The sequence below is a fragment of the Equus caballus genome, chromosome 3, assembly GCF_041296265.1.
Source record: "Equus caballus isolate H_3958 breed thoroughbred chromosome 3, TB-T2T, whole genome shotgun sequence".
Taxonomy (NCBI): domain Eukaryota; kingdom Metazoa; phylum Chordata; class Mammalia; order Perissodactyla; family Equidae; genus Equus; species Equus caballus.
In genome coordinates this window covers 90,861,080-90,879,173 of record NC_091686.1, presented here as the reverse complement: position 1 = coordinate 90,879,173, position 18,094 = coordinate 90,861,080, and the positions used below count along the sequence as shown (strand labels likewise).

At 38.8% G+C, this 18,094-nt stretch overlaps 1 protein-coding gene across 1 annotated transcript in view; it reads left to right on the top strand.

Annotated features, from left to right (window-relative positions):
• The window catches only part of GRXCR1 (glutaredoxin and cysteine rich domain containing 1), a 116,965-nt gene that overhangs the window by 57,395 nt on the left and 41,476 nt on the right, over window positions 1-18,094 (top strand). The window contains exon 2 of the mRNA XM_001496545.6: window positions 7,931-8,173. Coding sequence (XP_001496595.3) covers window positions 7,931-8,173 — 243 coding nt within the window. The remainder of the gene's footprint in view (window positions 1-7,930; window positions 8,174-18,094) is intronic.

Sequence of the window (18,094 nt, the reverse complement as noted above, 5' to 3'; positions counted from 1 at the left end):
AAAAAGGGCACTTTTCCCTTTAAGAAAGAGCACCAGGGTTTTTGTAAAGTAGAAAGATGAAAGGCATTATGAAAGTAGTCAGGGCAGGACTATCTGAGCACTTATTATTCAGATGTGATTGTTCAACATCTTAATTCCTTTTCTTCTGGTTTTGCAACTTGAATCTTTCATAGGATAAGAGGAAAAATATATTTTTTCAATGTCTCCATTGACAGGATGTTCCGGATTCATTTCTGCCTGGCTTTGCTCTGTTGTAAGCACATCGCTTTGGGATTGGATGCTCCTGAATATGGTGATTTGGGCATTCACCTCGATATCAGTTGTATCTGCAGAGATGAGCAGCATTGCAAATGCCAATAAGTAATGTTTGTGATGATTTCTGTAGAAACTAAAGTATTCATTTTGGAAGGGAGGCGCTTTTGTTTCGTGGCAAGGTGCTTTCCATTAGAGCCTCATTCCTCTTCTCCCAGCTGTGTGACTTTGGAGGATGATGATAGCTGGTGTGTTTGTAAAGTTTTATAATTTACAGTGTGTCTTCAGTTGCGTTTTATACATGATCCAACAACTCCCTTAGGGGCTAGATTATAGCTACTCTCATATTAGAGAAGAGAAAACCTAGTCCCGGAGAAGTAAACTGATTTCTCCAAGTTCATGTGGCTAGTAAGTGCCAAAGCAGTGGCTCGAGATGTGTTTTTTTTTCCCCACTGCAACATGTTGCTTCCTAAAAATAGTTTAATTCAAATAATTAAACTAAGTCTCAGTTTCCTCCCATACAAAAGTGTGCATACAGACTGCATACAACATTACAAACTGAGATCTAAAGGGGCAATGCAGACAATGTTAGTGAATGAAATTATCTAGATATAAGGGAATGGTATTAAATGTGGCATTAAGAGACATGTGCCACTAAAGGGGGTAGCTGCTGCCAAGCTCCAGTTATTGTTTTTGTACAGGAATGCAACAAAACTAGTGTTATCAGATTTCCTGCTTTTTCAGGAGAAGATGAAAACCTACATTTTCAAGTAAAACCTCCCTGTACTTGGTTAATGCTCAATTGGCAGAACTCCAGTCCCTGTTTAAGGTCTCCATGGTGGGGGCTGGTGGGGGGGGGGCACTTTCGTTTCCATTAACTCAGATGTGCTTTTTTTTTTTTTGAATGGAGGATTCATTAGGTTCATTGACTTCAATTTGTGTCCAGTCCAATTCAGTAATTGATCTGGACAAATAGATAAGTCCTATGGCAGTAGCTGAAATTCATTTATTTATGTGATCTTGGAGCGTTATGAGAACAAAACACTCTCTTCAGAAATCCTTGCATGCAGAGATTGCCATGCATTTCTTGGTGCCACCAAGGGGGAACCTGAATTTAGGAAAGGAGGGATTTTTATGCCATCTGGTGTGTATTCTCCACTCTATTGTTTTCACCCAGAATTAATGGCATATCTAAACAAATGTAAGTGGCAATTTAACTCATTAACGAGATTTATTTTTTGATCATTGTGTAATTATGAGGTTAAACTTTGCCATTCAGCCTTATGAAGTTGATGACATACATGAATTTGGACTTGTTGGTTATAACAATAGTGGTGATAGTGCTGGTGCTGGTGTGTGTCAACATTTTATAATAATAATGATATTAGTAACAAAAATACCAATTATTGAGTGTTTCTTATGCATCGGGCTTCACCAAGGGTTTTCCTATTCATTAAATCATTTAATCCTCACAAATTCCCATGAAGTAGGAATTAGTGTCCATATTTTACAGATAAGAAAACTAGGACTTAAAGAGATTAAGTAACTGGTTCAAGATTATCTAGTTACTAAGAGACAGATTCAAACTGAGTTTCAATTAAATGTATGGAAAAGAGGCCAGAGGGTATTTATTGGGTATCTACCTTGTACCAGTTCATACTCTGGGTTCTTATTTCTAGTGAACAAAACTAAGTTCCTACTTCATTGGGGTTACATTATATTTGTGAGGATAGACAGTAAACCAATAAACATACACAATATAATGTCCCGCTGTACCAGGTACTCTAAAGGAAAGCATTGGGTCAGAGGATGGAGGGCCCATTTCACACAGGATGAGGAGGGAAGATCTGCCTGAGGGGGTGACGGCTAACCAGAGATATTAGAATGAAGTGGAGGGATGAGCAATGGGAATTTCTAGGATAGTCCTTGTGACAGTCCTTCCATGGTGCAATTTACCACTCAGTTCTAGAGCGGTATGACTCATTGGTTGGTTGTATTGAAGAGGGTTACGTTGTGTCTTCCTAAAGCAAGAGCAAGGGCTTAGGAGGCAGGCCCAGGTTAAAATTCTGGTCTGCTCCTTTTCCCCCTGAGATATTTGAGCACCTTAAATTTATTTTTAAGCTTTAATTTCCTCATCTGTAAAATTTGGAGAATAATCCTTATCTTTTATGATAAATGAAAATTGCACACATAAAGTCCCCTTTTTCAGTCCCTAGAACTGTACGTAGATTTGTAGGAGTCATGTAGCAAACAATAGTTATTATAATTATTTTTATAATCTGTGTCTTACAGAGGGACAATGAGAAGTTCCCCGTCGTGTTTTGTGGTCAAAGGGTGGGGAGAGGCTATGGCATAGAACATCACCATTCACCCTCAGAACTGAACAGGGAGTGTGGTCAGAATGGAAACAGATCCAAGAAATAAGCTAAGGGAGAAGCCTGGTGTGGATAAAGTGGGTTTTCAAATCACTTAGTTAAATGCAAGACTGAGAATTCAAGAGATGATTTGCGAGCAAGGTGGGCAAGGGGTTATTTATTTAAATTTAATATTAAGAAGCATCCTAGAATATTCATATAGCTGCAGGAGTTTACAGAGTAGGATGGAGAGGGAGAGAGAGAGATGCATGTAAAATTCCCTGCTCTTTAAAAGGCCCACAGCCTGCTTCCACAGGCGTGTGTCTGCTATTTAAAATGCCGGTTCCTGGAGCCAGGTTGGCCCAATGCCTGATCATCAAGAAATCTGGGTCTAGTCCCAGTTTGCCTTCTGACACGCTGTATGGCTCTGAGCTAGTCACCTCCTTGCCTTCAGGTAGAGGAGAAAAGATCTCCGCACCTTGCTGGTCTCAAAGGAACCTTTTTGGACTGTTACTGTTACTGTTAAGTTACTGTTAAATGTGGGAGCATAATTGAGTAACGAGACAAACCTCTCTAAATCACAAACATTCTCATGGGCAATGAATTAAGTCTCTAGCAGTCTGTGTTTTGGTAACAACTTTATCTTGGGGAGGGGGCAGTCAAATGATAATGTGGTTCAGTGGTTCAGTGTCTGTCACCTTGTCTAGAACATTTATCCCCTCTGAGCCTGGGTTTCTAGCTCTGTAAATACAGTAACACCATGTTATTATGATGATTAAATGAATGTAAAGTTATTAGCATTATGTCTGCTGCTGACATTTAGAAATGTAACCTATGACTGTGTTTTTTCATTTTTGTTTAAGTCCTGAATTCCTGCACTCGTCTGGAGGCCGCTATTTCAGGAGGCCCTTTAAACCAGAGCCAGGCTGGACAGGCACAGGGTCACGGAGAAATAACCCACAGGATTTGCTCCAGCCTGAGGAGCTGAGTCTGCTCCGAGCTGATGCTCTGGTGGGGGGGTGGGGACTAATTCTTGGCCTGAATGCAGAGCAGTTCCAGTGGGTGTGGGGGCTCCAGAATTGTCCCCAGATAACCAGGTGACTAAAGCACCGCTGCCTCACAGTGGCTATTGCAGGACAAGGTGCAGGCGGAGGACAAACGGCGGCTGTTTAGTAAGTCCTTCGTCTCCTTCACGGCAATTTCTATCCCTTGCCCACAAATCTACATTTGCTGCAGGCTGTTGTGGGGCTCTGGGACACGCCTAAAACTCACCTTTTTAATCAATGGAGAGGAAGGGACGGCCTGACTTTATTTAACTGCTGGGTCGGCTCTCTCAGAACAAGCTGGCTGCAAATCCCAATGGGTTCTCAGCGCTGTCTCGGATGCTTCCATCCCTCATTACGCTATTCCCATGGTAACCCTCTGGATGGGGAAAGAGGGACAGCTAACCACTGAGAGTCTGCTTTTAGATTTCTGGCCAGATGCTTTGACAAATCTGTTGAGGGAAAGAATTCAAAGCAAATGTAGAAGAGGGGTTTTTTTTTTTTTTTTTGCCAAAGACAATATCATTTAAAATTCATGTTATAAAAATGGAAAAGACCTTGAGAAATCATTCAGCCTACTTTCTAACTCTAGGAAGATCTATCTCCAAATCATACAAAAAAGTTGCGCAATAAGCTCTCTTTTAGAATATTTTACTTAACAGTCTATTCTAATAGATAACCATATTTCCTTCCCCGAAATATCCTGTGTTCAATCTCAGTTCCCAGACCAAAGGAGTTGGGAATGAGATTCAGTATGATTGCTCAAGTTGTGCACTATGCCACCTTGAGGGCATCATTCATTTAGACTCTGCTACTAATGACACTCCCTAGGTTTGTGCAGTGTACATCTTGTGCAACTATATATCCATACTGGCCCCTGCTTCCTTAATTTTTTTTTTTAAATGTAAGCCCCTTCCATCCTCATTAAAAACTTTCAGGAATTTCCCATTGCTGTCAGATTAAGCCCATAGATCTTGAAAGTGGCTCTAACGTACAATATGATATTTGTCCTGTATACCTGTCTGGAATCATTTGTACTTTATAATTCTCCCTTTTTGTGTTTCAACAGAAGACCTTTCAGAGTCTCAAACACACCATCTTCTTCCCATATTAAGATCTTTGCACTTATCCATAGTGCTTTTCCCTGTGCTCTCTACCTAGTTAATTTCTCTAACTCCTTATCCTTTCAATCAGAGCTCAAATATCAGAAAACACTCTCTTGACCTTTAAGAAAAAAAAGGCACTCATGCAATAGCCTCTCCTAACAACTTGTGCATTTCCTTTGCAGTGCACTTAACAGTTTGTAATTCTATCTTTATTTAACTTTTTGGTTTTTTATGACTTTAAACTGCGAGCTCCATGTTGTTCGGGAATTATATTGTTTGCTCACCATTACAAATCTAGTGCCTAGCACCATGTTTGGCAGATAAATTATTCTAGTGACTGAATGAATGACCAGCAGTAATTTTAAAGGGACATAAATCCACTTTGTCAAGTCAAGCCACCTATGAAATTGCACCAGGGTTCCTCAAAATGTAATGTGCATCCACATTCCCTGGAGAACTTGTTAAGACGCAGATTCTGATTCAGTAGGTCTGGAGTGAAGCCAGGGATTCTGCATTTCCAACCAGTATCCAACCAGCTCTAGAACTTGGTTGCACTTTGGAACCACCATAGGAGCTTAAAAAAAAATCTCACTTCTGAGGTCCCACCCTCGGTGATTCTGATTTAATTGCTATATGCTCAGCCTGGGCTCTGGGGATTTTTAAAAGCTCCCTAGTTTATTCTAATATTCCCACTCTCGGAGAGCCACTGATTTCAGGCAAAGCTCCTTCTTAACAGTAGGTGAAGGGATATTTTTGTTATCCTTTGCATGAGACAGCATCCAACATGGCCACCTGATAGGTGTTCATCTTTTTACTATTTTTTAAATACATGTCTCTTAGCGGCATAAAGAAAAGTGGTACCCTGCATTTGTTGTATGAGCATATGTTGTATGTGAATTGGTTAATGAGGCAGCAGGATGATTTGATCTTAAACTTTCCCACTTCTACACATGGGGGAAATGTATTTCTTATCAAATATTTCAAAAGTAAGTGTGCTTTTGAATCCACTGAGGAAAATGAACATTTTGGTACAACCAAATGTAGTTATAGCAGCCTCTGAAACCAGAGGAACAACGCACAATTCCTCAAATAATAACATCAGAAAAAGAACTTTGGTGCTCTTCCCAAAGCTGCCATCTTTACAGTAAGTTCCTTGAGTCCTGCTTGCCCGTAATCGTGAACATGAAGAGAGGCCATAAGCTCTTGGGCAATTAATTGCTCTCTGAAGACTGATGCTTCTTAATCTAATGCATAGCAGTAATCTTCTTTTCTTGTCATTAATTACACAGATTTTTTCCACTGATTTACTTTTGTTTTTAATCTTAAAATTTTCACATTGTGGAGTATAATATTTTTTCACTGTTTAGCTTAGCATAGTACTACATTTCAAGCCTTACACTAGTTGTTTTCATATTCTTCCTTACTTAATTTTCTCAGCAAAACTGTTAGGTAGCTATTGCTATTATCACATTTGACAGATGAGAAAACTGAGGCTTCATAGTTCATTAGCTTCCCAAAGACACACAGATGGCTGGTGACAGAGTCTGGGTATATCTGATGCTCTCTCTATCCCCATGTTCATAAATTAGCAGGTCTACAGGCCAAATTCAGCACTCCCATATATTGGTCCACATAGTCTCAATATGTTTTTAATCAGGTGCTACCATATAGAAAGCAGAAAATTTCCTGTAAGAATCCAGATTTCAAGCTTATATTTAAGGTAATCATGTCTGACAACACTGAGTGACCTGCCTGTGAGCCTGAGGCTAGCCTGAAGCTGAGTAACATTTTTCCTTTCAGGTCATGCTCTCCCTGCCTCTCACTAATATCTCCTTTACTCCTGGCCGGGCCCAGCATTTATGACACCAGCTTGGCCTCTGCAGGCCTCTGGGTTTTAAACTCAGCCTCTAAACTCTTTTGAGGGAAGAAATGATTCTTACATCTTTCATAAATTTTATCATCAGGAAAAAAAAATGTCTTCTTTCTTGGTGAGATGGAGACCAATTGCATTGCCATCTTCAAGAGTTTAGATGTTTTTAGGTCTATGTGTACATTTGCATCCAGCAGAGCGCTCTGATTTCTTTGAATACAGAGTGATGGAGCTTAGTATCTGACCTTCTGGTTCTAGAATTTAGATGTCTGGAGTGGTTTCCAATCAAAGTTTTGACTTCACGGGGGTTTACAATTGTGCAGTTGTTTTTGAACAACTGTAGCCCAGTGAAGACTCACATGTTCCTTGGTCTCAGGATATAGCTGTATTCTGTTCAGTCTCTTACCAGTAAGGCTGTGATAAGGAGAAAGAAGATCTTTCCTGATGGTGTCAGGACCTCCCTGGCATGGCCCTAGCTGTGCTGGGCGGGGGTTGCCAGGAATGCAGTCACTGATTGCTGATGTAGCAGGAAATGTAGAAAAAAGATTCTCCCATAGCGAGTCTTCACTTTGATTTTGAGACATGCTTGCCTCTGTTGCAGTGTGCCCGTTTCCTTGTTTCCTTTCATGCCTGGCTTTGATCCACTGCCCACTTTGGTGTTGGTTTCTACGCACTCGCTCTGAGTCACTCAGTGTTTTATTCCTTGTGGCAGAGCCTTCTCACTGCACGTGGGAGCCCTCTCACTCAACAGAGGGTGTGCACATATGTTGTGCTACTTAAACTTCGGAACAATCCTGCGATATAGGTCTTGTTGTTCCCAGGAAATCATGGCTCAAAAGACTATAACATTTGGTAAATTGATAAGTAGAAGAATTTTCAAATGGCTAAATACTAACCTGGACTATTCAGCCACATATTTGACTTTGGGTTTAAGAGGCAGATATAGCAATTGAACAACGTCTACACAACATGAGAAAAATAATTCAACCATTCCTTATTTCACCACATGGCATGCCACGTGAGACAGCACCAATTTTAAGATATGCCATTATTTGATATGCCACTGAGAACAGAAAAAATACTGTCAATTAAGTTGTCGGTTAAATTATGTTGATTGTTATCCCTTTCTTGATTACAGATGTTCTAACATAAAGACATGTCAAAATTGACAAATCCAGCCCTCACTCAACTTTTATCGCATGCCTTTAATGTATAAGACAGTTGCTAAAACGTTGATTGTCTTAAAATAAAAAGATGTAAGAAAGTAAATGCAAACACACTGACACTGCAATGTTTTCCCTTCAGCAACCATCAACTGACCTAGAATTTGACCGGGTCGTGATTTATACCACTTGTCTTCGTGTGGTACGGACAACCTTTGAAAGATGTGAACTGGTTAGAAAGATCTTCCAAAACCACCGAGTAAAATTTGAAGAGAAAAACATAGCTCTGAATGGTGACTATGGAAAAGAGTTAGATGAACGATGCCGACGGGTTTCCGAAGCCCCCTCCCTCCCCGTGGTGTTCATCGATGGCCATTATCTTGGGGTGAGTTCTCTGCTCAGAAAAATCTCTTTTATTGAACCCAATCAGTGTTGCTAGAAATCTATAAGCCTAGGACAAGACAATTTGCAATGTAACTACCAGGACACTTGCTACTTTTTGGAGTTCAAACTAAAGTGATTGAAGCACTTATTTCTACCCCAAACAGTGTGTTGCTACAGTGTTCATCTCTGCAGAAGCACAGTGAGATAAAAATCAGCATGAAATTGCCTTTTTGAATAGGATACATTTTAAAAATGTTCAGTTGACTTGAGTTTTGCATTGTGAAGCTTGACATGTGGGATAAAAACTAATTTTTTTCGTGCAGTCAAGAAAAATGGAATATTTATAAGATATACATTTGTGAATTTTCTTATACTCCATTATCGAACAGTCAGTTTCCTACCTAATGAACCTAATATGACAGTCTTTAAATGAAATCAATAAGAAATGAGGCCTGGAGCCAGAATTTTATCTGCTTGTTGTTTAAAATTATTCTTGATTTTGGTATTGCAGTGATGTGAGACACAAATTCAGGCTTACAGTAAGTGGAGAGAACTCCCAGAGCAGCAACAAAATGTGTCTGTTTCATCTCCCTTTGAAGAATACCATTAGCGTAATTAACCCCCATTGATCTATGAACACACTCAATCGGTGAGAAGCCTGAGGAGAGTGCACTTTGGAAAGAGTGAGAGCAAAGAGTGAAGGGACACCAGTGGTTGAGGGTTTTGGGACTGGCTACACGATCACTTATCAGAGAACAAAGAGCGGCATCAAACCGCAGATGGATACTTGGATCTTGGTTTTGTTCAGCATCTGGTTTTAACCTTCAGCTTTCAGAGGAGGTTAGAAAAATCCAGAGCAGGAAATGCTCATGTTTTGTTACAAGGAAGCTGTATTCTGATATCCCATCTAGAGCCATAGCTGTTAGAAGCAGCCTGTCATCATATGGAAAGATAAATGCAGCGGAGCCATGATTTAATTGCTATGACCTTATGCAATCTTACTTTTAACTGGAGCTGGGCACAGACTACATTGTGAAGCAGAGGAATTCTAGTTAAAGCATTGAACCTCTTTTATTATTTTTTCAACATATACCCTTAGGTCTCAGAAAGCTACAACAATGGCAGTAATAATAATGACAAATAATAATAATAATACTATTCTGCATCTCAGGTTTATACCTGTCATCTCATCTAATCCTCAAGATAGCCTTAGAAATTGACTCTCTCTCTCTCTTTTTTTAAAATTGGCCCTGAGCTAGCATCTGTTGTCAATCTTCCTCTTTTTTTCCCCCCCAAGGCCCCAGTACATAGTTGTATATCCTAGTTGTAGGTCCTTCTAGTTCTTCTCCGTGGGATGCCACCTGAGCATGGCTTGACGAGTGGTGATAGGTCTACATCCAGGGTCTGAACCAGAGAAGCCTGGGAAGTGAAGCATGCAAACTCAACCTCTATGCCACTGGGCCAGCTCCAGAAATTGACTCTCTTATATGGCATACTTGTTAAGAGGCGAGCCTTGTTTCACATTCCTGCTCTGACACGTCCATGTAATTCTGGGCAATTTACAAATCCCTCTGTGCCTTGGTTTTCTCATTAGTAAAATGAGACTGATAATAGAACTTATATGTTAATTGTGAGGATTTTATGAAATAAAATACATGTATACATATGGAAGTGCTCAGTTCCTGTGCCTGGAACAAAGTATGTTTTCAATGAATATTAACAATTATTATCCCTGTTTTGCAAAAGAAAAGATTAATCCATTTGCTCAAAGTCACATAGCTGGCTAGTGGCAGGGCCAGACTCAAAGTAAGGTCTGTCCGACTCCCCAAACCCTCACTCTTCTGCACATCACCTCATGGAAGGGGCTCTTGCACAGTGTGTTTGCTGATATATTCTTAGCACCTGGAACAGGGCTTGGCACAATGTGCTCAAAACCAGATGTTGAATGGATGTGTGAATGATACTATATTATCTCCTCATATTCTTTCTTTCTCTGCCTAACATATTCTTCCATAAGGAAAGGATCCGATAAACTCATCTATACCAGGGAAAAAATGACTGATGAGGGTTGTGTGCATTTGCCTTTTAGCTCAGGAAAAATTCTTCTGATAAAATGTAAGATATTTCTCATTGTGGAATTTTCATTTCTGTGAATCTTCACAATTAAACTTCGTGGGCAACTGCCTACTTACACAGGTATCAGGTTGGCCCTACCCCATCCACTGCTCTTCACCATGCTCCTTCTTCCTCCTTCTGAGACAGTCTACCAGGCTGTAGTGTCTTTGCTGCTATGTGTCTTTCAGGTTGAGGGATAGAGAGAGAGGGCAACAGACAACAGAGGTAGGGTGCAGATTTCTTTCTCAGTTGCTTATTCTCTATGATCACTATATTTACATACATAGTAGCCTAGCAGAGGGAGGATCACATAGGTGCTACCTTCTTGCTTCTGAAATTTGATGCTAATGCCCCAATTCTGTAAAGAGGGCAGAGATGAAGATTTCTTCCTTTTTTTTTTCTTAAAGAAGGAGAATTACTTCTAAATCTATAATTCAAAATGGAGGTTAAGCCTCCAGAAAAACTTATATAACAAATTCCCCTCCTACTGCAGTAGTCCCTCTGTTATTCCAATGCGCTGTTGAGAATGGAATGCACTGCTGGAATTGTAGAGCCTTTTTCCTGAAGTATTCATGCATCTGAAATGGAAGGATGCCCTCTGCTGGGTTTTGACACATGGTGAAACATAATTTTTAGGGAAGAAAAGCAGCTGATGTTGGTAATATCCTCAACATCTGTGATGTTTTAAACAGTCACATGAAACTGTTTGATTTAGTTTAAATTTAGATGAGAGAGAAAAGTCAAGATGTGTGAATCATCTGCACAGCACAGCTTTCTTTAAGCGAGGAGAGAGAGACACACACAGAGAAAGCCGGAGAATGAGGTAGACAGAGACAGAAACAGAGGCATATGGAGGCTGACAATGAGATGAGATGCAGAGGGAATGGAAACATTTAGCAGCTTCTTTATTTTACTGCTGTCATTGCCACTGACCCAGGGTGGGTGGTGCCAAAGGAATTCAGTTACATTCATTGAAGGGATGATAACAGAGTTCAGTGGGCAAGAACGGAACAATTGGCAAGGATGCTGAGCTCTTTCTTCCTAATGAATCCCTTTCCCAAACTAAAAACTGAAGATGGAAGCAATGAAAGAGTCAAGGGAAAGAAATTACATTAGAAGACAAGTCTACACTGCCTTGAGATGTTCCATTGGTGGGGCTGGGGGCAGGGGTGTGGGGAGCAAGCTCAGCTTGGAACTTGCCTAGGGCAATTATCTTGTTAATTTGGCATCAGAAAATCTTCTTTACGCAGAAAGATTGTGTTCCAATAGTTGGATCATAAAGTAAAAAGTCCGGTAGCAAAGATGTTAGAAACACTGTTTTGATTCTGGACCAACTATGAAAATCTCTGGTGGAAATCCACAAAACTCCCTTTGGAACTGAGCTATGAAACACATAGAATGAACCTAAATAGGGGCTCTGGTAACAGAGAGGGACAGAAGGGTTGATCTAGTTCGGTCTCTCACCCTATCTTTACTAAGATATGACTGTTTGATAATTCCATATCTATTTAGAGTACTGTTTTATTCGTTTTTAAAGTGAAGGAATTATTATTGAGCATATCTAGTTTACAGACTAGAAATATAGGCTCCAGGTGCATTTCTAGGGATTACTTGCAAAAATTCTCTGCAGAAATGAGCCACCAAGGAAACTTCTGTCACAGTCAGGAAGTGATCAGCTCCAGAAACTTGCTGTCTTTGCCATGGCCCATACCAGCAAAATGGATGATTTGTTCTTTGTGCTTCTTTCTACATAATTCTGTCCTTAAGTAAAGTCTTAAGTGAGTTTCTGTTTGGGTTACTAAAGAAGTAACATATGAAAACAGTGAGGAGAAATGGGAAATGTTCTTTTTACTTTTCTAGCCTCTGCAGTAGAGAAGACATTCTAAAAGGAGATCGGAGTGGTCTCTGAGTGAGCCAAATGACAGTATCTACCCGATATGCGGTTTTCATTCAACTTGTTTTGTTTTAATCAGCTTTATTGAGGTATAATTTACATACAACAAACTGTACCCATTTAAAGCGCACAATTTGATGAGTTTTGAAAGATGTGTACACCCATGAATCTACCAACATGTTCAAGATATAGAGCATTTCCATAAACCCCAAAATATTACTCGTACCATTTGACAGTCAATTCCTTCCTCCAACTCAAGTGCCCTGGAAAGTGATCTTTCTGTCAATACAATTTTCTATTCTTCTAATATCTTTGTCTGATTTTGATTTCAGCCTAGTGATGACATCATCAGCTGAGTTTGAAAGTACTCTACCCTCTGCAATTTTAATTTCTGGTGTCTCTCTTTATTCCTTGGTGTAGATCCTTCTGTCCATTTGACATCATTTTCCTTTTAGCTGAAGGATTTCTTATACACTACTGTTGTAGAGTGGGTCTGCTGTAGATTAATTTGTTCAGCTTTTTTATGTCTGAAAAGTTATTTCACCTTTGTTTCTAAAAGATATTTTTGTGGGGTATATAATTCTAGTTTGAAGGTGATTTTTTTTCTTTCAGTGCTTTAGAGATGTTGCTTCTCTACTCCTTTGCATTACTTATGATGAAAAAACATGCTGTCATCCTTATCTTACTTCTTCTATAACTAATGTGTGTCTTCCTCCACCCCCACCTGGATGGTTTTAAGATTTTTCTCTTATCACTTGATTTGAGAAACTTGATTATGATGGCTTGGTGTAGATTTCTTCATGTTTCTTTTGCCTAGGGCTCATTGAGATTCTTGGATTTGTAGGCTTATAGTGTTTTTAAATCAAATTTGGAAAATGTTCAGCCATTATTTTTTCAAATATTATCTATGTCTTCTCTTCATCCTCTTCTTTTTCAGAGGTTCCAATTACATACATATTAGGCTGCTTGAAGTGTTCTATGACTCACTTCATTTCACTTTGGGTAGTTCCCATTGCCTTGTCTCCTAGGTCCCTGATCTTTTCTGGTGTAATGTCTAGTCTTCTGTTAATCCTGTGCAGTGTATTTTTTATCTCAGAATTGTGATTTTATGTGTAGACACTCAATTAAAAAAATATCTTCCATATCTCTATTTAACATGTTCAATATTTCTTCTAGCTTTTTGAACATGTGAGATATAGGTATAATTACTGTTTTAATCTCCTTGTCTGACAGTTCTAATACATGTGTCATTTCTTGGTTGGTTTTAATTGACGATTTTTCTCCTCATTGTGAGTCATATTTTTCTGTTTGCCTACCTGGTAACTTTTGGTTGGATTCTACACATTGTGAATTTTACCTTGTTGGGTAAAAGTATTCTTTGTTGGGATACTTTTGTCTTCTCATAAATATTCTTGAGCTTTTTGCTGGGATTCAGTTATTACTTGGAAACAGTTTGGTCTTTTGAGTTTTGGTTTTAAGATTTTCTGGGAAGGGACAAGTTAGTGTTTAGTCCAGAGCTAATTATTCCCCAGTGTGGAGGCATGATCTTGTGAGAACTTTACCCAATGTTCCACGAATTATGAGGTTGGTGGGAACAGGCACTACTCCTGTTCTTTCCACAAAAATCCCTAAATAAATAAGAACAACAACAAACCCTGAAGCCTTAAAAGTTAGAGATTTTATTATTATTTTTTTTCGCATAGAAAATGTACAGGAAGATGCTCCAGGGAGGGTTTAAAGTTCCATGATGTCACCTTGGACTACTTTCTGTATTATAGATCAGCCGTTCTTAGCACATATCTTCTGTCTTCAAGGTCTCCTAATGGTTCCAGATAGTTGCTGAAACTCTTGACCTTGGCAGGAAGGGAATGAGAAAGAAAAGAAAAAGAGAAATGCATTCTAGCTAAAGGAGCTCCCTTTTAAAGAATTCTTCCAGAAATTTCAACCAATTTCCACTTGCACTTTACTGTTCATCCTTAGTTACAAAATGGGCTGAGAATTGTGATCTTCCAGGGGGCATATTGATATGTTGAAAAAAAAATCAAGTTTTTCTTAGAATAAAAGGAGAATCATGGATATTGAGTAGGCACGTTAAGCACAGTTCCTTTTGAGTAGTTGACTAGAACGAGCTTCTGTAAATTACGGGTTTCTCACTAATTCTTTCCTTGACCCCGACACCTCCCTAGTATATGCCCTGTTAATGAGGGCTGCAGAAATGGTGGGAGGACTAACGGGAAGGAGTCTTTGGTAAGTTTGGTGTTGCTATATGGTGATGTTATGATATGAAATAATAACTAGTATCATAAGCCATAAATGTAAAGTTGAAGTGTTTTGTTAGGTTTTGAAACTATTCTCTTTTAAACCTCCTAAAAATATTTACTATGTACGTGTGAGAAGTGGCTTTTAAATATCGGGGTCATGTGCTTCTTTGAAATTCTGATGAAAGTTGTAGGCCTTCTCATTGTGCATATGTACAATCTTCTTTACAGTATCAGGCTCTCTGAGAATTTCTCCCTAGAGAATTAGCTTTTCATTAAAAGGACTGCTTTGAAGATGGTGCCTGCTGGAGTGCATCCCACTTCTTAGTTGTCTTTGAGGATTTTATCTAGTAATGTGGCCACTTCATTACAAGTACAGACTATCATAGCTAATTTTGATTTTTAGCATTCAATTATGGAATTGATTAATTTTAGATCTTTATCTTCTCTTCCTTTTCTTATGGAAGTCATCCCTTTTTGTCATTTTCTTGATCATTAATAGTTTCATCAGATGTTTGGATGGGAGGAGAATGCCCTGAGCATTCAGATCTTGGGTCTTATTTGGTAACAGACCCAGTGAGTGTTTTATCTTCAACCTCTGTGTTCACAGTCGTGAAGTGTTTGTTCCTGAACTGTTCACTGTACTTCAGAAAGTACAGGGATGGAAGTTTGAAATTTAAGCCTCAAGTCAGGCTCTTGGAATTGAAATTGAGCAATACTTTCTTGTGTGATTTCTTCTTTGTCCTTTTTTCCTGAATAACTGAGGACAGGTTCTTTTTGTTTGTTTGTTTTAGCTGATCAAGATTCACCCTGAGCTAACATCTGTTGCCAATTTTCCTCCTCTTGTATGCAAGCTTCTGCCACAGCATGGCCACTAATGGGGGAGTGGTGTAGGTCTGTGCCCAGGAACTGAACCCAGGCTGACAAAGTGAAGGACGCCAAACTCAACTACTAGGCCACTGGGGCTGGCCTGAGGACAGTTTTTAATAGCAACAATGACAATGATAGTGAAAGCTAACTTGAATGATATCTCTGCTAAGCTTTTTACATGCATTCTCTCTTTTACATTTTAAAATAATACTGTGAATAGTACCACTATCATCTCTCTTACCCTGAACTTTGTACCTGAAGAAAAGTAAGGCTTAGAGAAGTTAAGAAACTGTTTAAATACCTTCAGATCACAAGTGGCATAGGCAGGATTCAAATTTAGGTGTGTCTGACTCTAGAGCTTCAACTGTTTAGACAGAGGCCACAAACTTCCTTAAGCCTCATCTTTGAGGGCTTTCAAGTCCACTCTTTAGCAGCATATTCACATTCTGAATTACTTCATCACTTGAAACCATTCCACTCAAGATCGTGCACTTAGAAATGTCCTGCTCTGGCTACAAATTTCTATCTTGCAATCTCTTCCCTTTGTCTCTCTGTTGAACTTACTGTATCATCACTGGCATTGTTTATCCTTTCCCCCTTTCCATTTCTTTCAGCTTATAGTCATGGTTTTGGTGCATTTTGTTTCCCTACCTTACTATATTCAGGAATATGGTAATATCCTGTTTATTACCACTTGTTGGACAAGCTGTCTTGACTTTCCAAGTTTGTTAGTTCCCAGTCCTATGCAACCCATTCCATCTGTTTTTTCTTCTCTTGTTTCAGCACACCAAAAGCATTATTGGAGAAAAATCTCAAAATCATAGCAAAGAAGTCTACACAGAGTTGTATTATCAGCATTATCTAGGCCGGTTATCTAATACTCCTATGAATATCTTGTTCATTTTCTATTGTGAGCCACATAACGAACTGCTCTAAAGGTTTTCTAATTTCCCGAAACAGAAGTCCCATTCCATCTCCTGCTCCATCTTTTTCACATCCGTTATTATCTTTCTCTTCTTCCAGTCTTCAAATCTATTTACAGCTCCATCCAATCTTGTAGGCTATTTTAAATTTTTGCAGATATTTTATCTCAATATTAAAAAAAAATGCCATAGAATGATTCCTTATTATTACTTTCTCTAAACCAATTCTCTGGTTTTGATTAATGGCCTCAAAATTTTCCCAGCCATTCAGACTCAGAATCTCTGTTTTCTTTGACTCCACCATCTTTCTCTTCCTCATATCTAGTCACTTGCCAAGATTTGGATTGTATCTTATGGGGCCTCAATTTTTGCATTTTGGGAGCTCCTCCTGGGAAGCAGGAGAAGCAAAGCAAAGTAGAAGCAGACATCCGGATGCAAGAGTAAGTTCTTTGACTTACTGGTATAGATGTTGGACAAACTATTTTATCTCTCTAATTTGAAGATAATAAAGTATTCTGAGTGGGTATTTTGAGAATTAAATGAGATGAAGAATAAAAACTCACAGTGCCTGGAACATGATGCACACTAGGAAACCCTTTGCTAATATTATTAAGGCAAGAGCTTTAGAGAAAGCTTATATTTAGGGTCTATAGGTGGAAAAAGATGGAGAGAATAATAGAATTAGGATAGGACTGAATCAATAAGTCATAAGAGGAGAAAAGGTGTAGAGTATTATTCTGAGTCCACTCTCACACATTAATGTCCAACTGGTCTGATCCGTGGGGCTAGGATGCTGCACAGCATTGGAACTTCTGCATAGTGATAGCGTTTTTAGTAAGAAGTAGGTATTAAGTTCAAATGCCATTCAGTTTTATGTGATCTGATATGTAGGCTATTAGAGTTATTCCATCTCCATTCATAATACTTTTCCATGAATATTAAACTAATTATTCAAATAATGTTATATCTGTTCATTTTAATATCAGATAAATTATTAATATTTTAATTAACAATGTTATTTCAAATATATTAATGAGAGTTTATAACATGTGAGGTTTAAAAATTATTGACAACATAGCTATTTTCTCTTAAAATGAAATGGAAGACTTACCTATAAGAAACTATACCCTGGTCATTTTTTCCTTACAACATGAAAGTTTGATTTTTTCCCCCCTCTCTATTTTTAATAGTAAATCCAATTTTACCTTTATTCAACTCAGAAAGAATTTCATTATATTAAAATGTGAATAGATGACATCTGATTTTCTCTTATTTCTAGAACAAAGCTACTCAACATGTGTGCCCAAGTAAGAAGTAGAAAGGGTGAAGAAGTTTTTTCTTACATTCTTGTGTCAGCATCTCCTCTCTCCCGTATACTCTGAGATCAAGACCAAGTTAGAAGACTGGCGGGACAACTATTAAGATGAGGCTGCAGAAGACTGACTTAATTATTAGGTTTTGTAAAGAAAAATGTGGTAGGTAGATGCACATAGATGTTTCATACAGAAGCATAGAATCTTGGATTTCGAAGGAACTTTAGATATCATCTTGTTTAGTGTTCCCCTTGATGCAGGAATTCTTTCTACTACATCCCTGGGCAACGAGGAGCAATCTTTGAACACACCCAGTGACGACAATCTCATTACAGTTCAAGTCAGCCTATTTTACTGTAGTAGCCCTTTAAATATTAGAAAGTTCTTTCTCGTGTGGAGAACAAACCTACCTTTAACTTCCTTCACCCAGTTCTAGGTCTTAGTTCTTCTACCCAGAGCAACGCAAATGAAAAACGTTCCCTCATCCTCGTAACTAAAACTTCGTATACAAAAGTGTTGGCAAGTTTTCTGTGGTACCCTTAACTCTTA